Source organism: Austrofundulus limnaeus, unplaced genomic scaffold (genome assembly GCF_001266775.1).
Source record: "Austrofundulus limnaeus strain Quisiro unplaced genomic scaffold, Austrofundulus_limnaeus-1.0 Scaffold98, whole genome shotgun sequence".
NCBI lineage: Eukaryota > Metazoa > Chordata > Actinopteri > Cyprinodontiformes > Rivulidae > Austrofundulus > Austrofundulus limnaeus.
In genome coordinates this window covers 561104-565326 of record NW_013952500.1, presented here as the reverse complement: position 1 = coordinate 565326, position 4223 = coordinate 561104, and the positions used below count along the sequence as shown (strand labels likewise).

Below are 4223 nucleotides of genomic sequence, written 5' to 3'. Positions count from 1 at the left end.
GGGGAACGCGTTTTTAAAACACCCCCCTCGTGGTATGTCGGGGGTTATACACACTCTGACGGTCAAAACGAGCGAAACGTGCCCGAAATTTTGCCCCTTTTTTGACCCCGCCCCTTGGGGCGGTCGCTAAACGCTAGCGGGAACTGTTCGCCCCCTCGGGCCCGGTATCTGACGGGGAACGCATTTTTAAAACACCCCCCTCGTGGTAGGTCGGGGGTTATACACCCTCTGGCGGTCAAAACGAGCGAAACGTGCCCGAAATTCCTCCCCTTTTTTGACCCCGCCTCGCGGGGCGGTCGCTAAACGCTAGCGGAAACTGTTCACCCACTCGGGCCCGGTATCTGACTGGGAACGCGTTTTTAAAACGCCCCCCTCGTGGTGGGTCGGGGGTTATTATACGCCCTCTGGCGGACAAAACGTGCCCAAAATTCCGCCCCTTTTTTGACCCCACCCCACGGGGCGGTCGCTAAAAGCGAGCGGGAACTGTTCACCCTCTCGGGCCCCGGTATCTGACGGGGAACGCGTTTTTAAAACACCCCCCTCGTGGTAGGTCGGGGGTTATACACCCTCTGGCAGACAAAACGCGCGAAAAGTGCCCGAAATTCCACCCCTTTTTTGACCCCGCCCCACGGGGCGGTCGCTAAACGCGAGCGGGAACTGTTCACCCCCTCAGGCCCCGGTATCTGACGGGGAACGCGTTTTTAAAACGCCCCCCTCGTGGTGGGTCGGGGGTTATTATACGCCCTCTGGCAGACAAAACGCGCGAAAAGTGCCCGAAATTCCACCCCTTTTTTGACCCCGCCCCACGGGGCGGTCGCTAAACGCGAGCGGGAACTGTTCACCCCCTCAGGCCGCGGTATCTGACGGGGAACGCATTTTTTAAAACGCCCCCCTCGTGGTTATAAACAGCTTTTTATAAGGTAAAAATAAAACAAGGTCTTTGTCTGCAATGACATGTTTTTTTTTTTTATTGTCATTAATGATTATCTCAATTTCGGCTAAAAGAATTGACAAAATCCTACACACTGTGCCTTTAATGTGAAGGAGCAGTGAACCCAACAAAATATCTGAACTTTTCCTTTAAGGTTTTTATTTGTTTTCAAAGTAGAATTTTATGATCTGGCAGCTCCAGATATGACGCATAAAGTGTTATTTTCTCTCAAGTTGGAATAAACCAAGCAGTCAAAATAAAAATAAAAAAAGGGGGGGAAGCAGCTTGGAGCAGCCAGCAAGTCGTTTCACGTCCTGCTCTGAGCCTCTGATAATAACAGGGTTCAAGAGCCGCATAACTGAGGAGAAGGAGAAGAAGAAGTAGAAGGAGGAGGAGGAGGAGAAAAAAACTGTCCAACCCCTCAGAAGATTTCCTGTCTCACGCAAAGCGCTCAGTGAGTCATCCTCCAGGCCGAGTCCTGCCGGGTGTTTATCTGCCTCTGCCCGAGCTGCGACCACAGCAGCAACAGGCGAACCGAACACAGCCGGACTTTATCTGTCAAAAGTTAAAATTMATGAGAAACTGGGTCCAGTTCAGTCCGGTTCTAAAATGGAGCTACTTCGGTTTCCCGTTTTTTGGTGTGGAACGATAATACTCTTCGGTATCTCGCTCGGAGCGGCGGGTGAGTTCAACTTTTTAAACTTCAAAAACTTAAAAGTTTAAAGTGCGACTAAATGACCGGAAGTGTCTTTTTTATCATTAAATAAAACACCACAAACTATATAACCACTGCAGCAATTAAGATTAGTATTTTATGTAAGACGTTGGGAATTAATTAACTTCTGAAGTGTTTAATTTATTGCGCTTTAGTCCGCCTTAACAGGGGCGCAGCTAAGGGGTGGCCATTGCCCCCCTCCCTTAGCAGCGCCCCTGGCGCTGCTAAGGGAGGGGGGCAATGGCCACCCCTAAAATATAGATTTTCTCTAAAAGTAAAATCATCTGTAAAAATAAATAAATAAATTAGACGTATGTATGTAAAAAGCTATTTCCTAGCTCTGGTATTACACTATTAGCCAGGTAACCTCTGAAATTCGGTTTTGCTGTTTTTTTCCCCCCGTGGCCAACTCAGAAAAATAAAATGATTCTGTAGTCACCACTGTACCGAAAATTAATACTTAAATACATTTAAAATGTACGTTTTGTAAAACATAAAATAAATGTTTTTTTTCCCCCAGAACTATCAGTTGCAATAGATTTTAATGGTGTGCAATTCTGAAATGCAGGACCACACTCAATGTAAAAAAAAAAAAAAAAAAAAAAAAAGTCACGTTGTTGACCTAGCTGGTTGCATTTTTATTATAGATAGAAAAAAAAAACCAGAACCTGGAAGTTGAAGCCAGAACTGAACCGGCTTTTAAGCCCCGCCCCCTTCCATGTTAACAATCAAGACATTAGATTTGTTCAGGAGTTGACTCTTACTTTGCTGCTTTTTGTTAAAGTTTTTTTTTACATGTTTGTAAGCTCCTGTTAAAAGTACAGAGAGTACCATTTAAGTGTGAATTCTACTGATTTCTTAGACATTAGCTGCTTTAAGTCCACGTTCCTCCTTATCTCTTATCTTTGATGCCACGAYTGCTTCCAGGTCCTGTAGCCCCCCCAGAGGAGGACTCGATCGTGAACCCGTTTCTCTCAGACTCCCCAAGTAAGTGCCTTTGGTTGCTCCTAATTCCCTCCTCCCCCTTCTTTTTTGCAATTATATGTAGCCCTGGGTGACAATTACCAGCATTCATCCCTTCCACGGCCCGCCTCCTGGCTTTAAATGACACGCTCTCTTACAGAGAAGCTACTCTGATGATATAATTACTCCGGCTCAGCCACCTTCCTACCACTCAGGCGCTTTTCTGTGTCGATCCGCGTCAAAACACCTCTCCGGCCCTCCGGGCAGAGCTTCRAATTGCTCCGTCGTCCAGCTCAGACCATTGTATTTTTAATGTTTTATTATTTTCAAGGGAGTCCCCGACGGTTGAGGCGGGCTCGGAAAGCAATAATCTGCCTGCAATTTCCTGAGAGGTTCTTGTGAAACGGTTCCACCGCGGTGCAGGTTCAGAGGCTGCAGAAACGCTTCTCTGTACCCCACCACCAACGCCACGCGAGCTGCAGGTCGAACCCCACCCTGCAGCGTGGCTAAGCTGGCACAGTRAGAGTTTTGTGCCGAGTTAAGAGTGCAGACAAACGTCGTGCTTTTCTCAGATCGGCGCGAAGGCATTTCGCTGACAGAAAGCACGCTTTCGCTTGCACTTCCCAGTCTGAGAGCATGTCTGGCCTCATGTGACCGACTTGACACTTTAACACGCGTATCTGCCAAGTCTTCTGCTTTGAACGCCACTTTAAAATGTTTAAAAAAAAGCTGTTTTTGTAATCTGGTGTACATAACAGGTTTAACTTCCTGTGCTCCGAATAGGCAAACAGCTGAAGAGTGGTTGTTGTGGTTTTACTGTAGCAGTGCAGTCACATGTCCTGTTGCTGCCTCTTTTTTTTTTTTTTTAAAGGTTTCATTTGGTCTTATTTCCCACACAGGTCAGGAAGTAGCTCAGTTGTTTTTCCTGTCATGACTCCTTTTCTGTCTTTTATTCCATTTTCTTTTACACTCTATGTGAGAGGCCTTAAAACAATCTGATTTTTATCAAAMTATAATTTACATGAATGAATTGTAATAGAGCCACGATTAGCAATAAATCAGTTAGTTGCACGATAAGTTAAAATAAGGTTGATTATGTTTATTTGCCTGCTTGTTTTCTTTGTTTCGGGATGTCCCGATCCAGATCTTTTGGCTCCCGATACAATCTGATATTTTTTAATAATTAGTCTTTCCGATACCGATCCGATAGCTTTATTTCTTTATTTCTTTCCAAGTGACAAGGTTGGTAGTATTAAAGCGAGCCCTGCTGTTCCCGCCACGAGAAACATCCAGTTTATAGATTTTGCAAGATGCAGTTTCAGCATCATTGTTTTCCATTGAAATGTGTTTCCACACTGTGGACGTGGTTGCATACTTGTGTGTGTCTTGACTTCTTAACGGCAGTTCTAAAGCATGATGATGCTGAAAACTGTTGTGAAAACTGGATCGGCCCGATCATATGACTAAATCCGATTCTACCCGATTTTCAAAAAGTGGCCGTATCTGCCACCGATACCAATACTGAGTTACTGATACTGATCATATATATACAGCAGGTAAAATAAGTATTGAACACGTCACCATTTTTCTCAGTAAATATATTACTAGAGGTGC

The 4223-nt window shown here is 45.2% G+C and overlaps 1 protein-coding gene across 1 annotated transcript in view; it reads left to right on the top strand.

Moving 5' to 3' along the window:
• The first annotated feature begins 1304 nt into the window (after positions 1-1304).
• The window catches only part of LOC106520852 (TGF-beta receptor type-2), a 36133-nt gene continuing 33214 nt past the window's right edge, over positions 1305-4223 (top strand). Inside the window, exons 1-2 of the mRNA XM_014013114.1 lie at positions 1305-1613; positions 2574-2633. Of these exons, the coding sequence (XP_013868568.1) occupies positions 1541-1613; positions 2574-2633 (133 nt within the window). The 5' untranslated portion in view covers positions 1305-1540. The remainder of the gene's footprint in view (positions 1614-2573; positions 2634-4223) is intronic.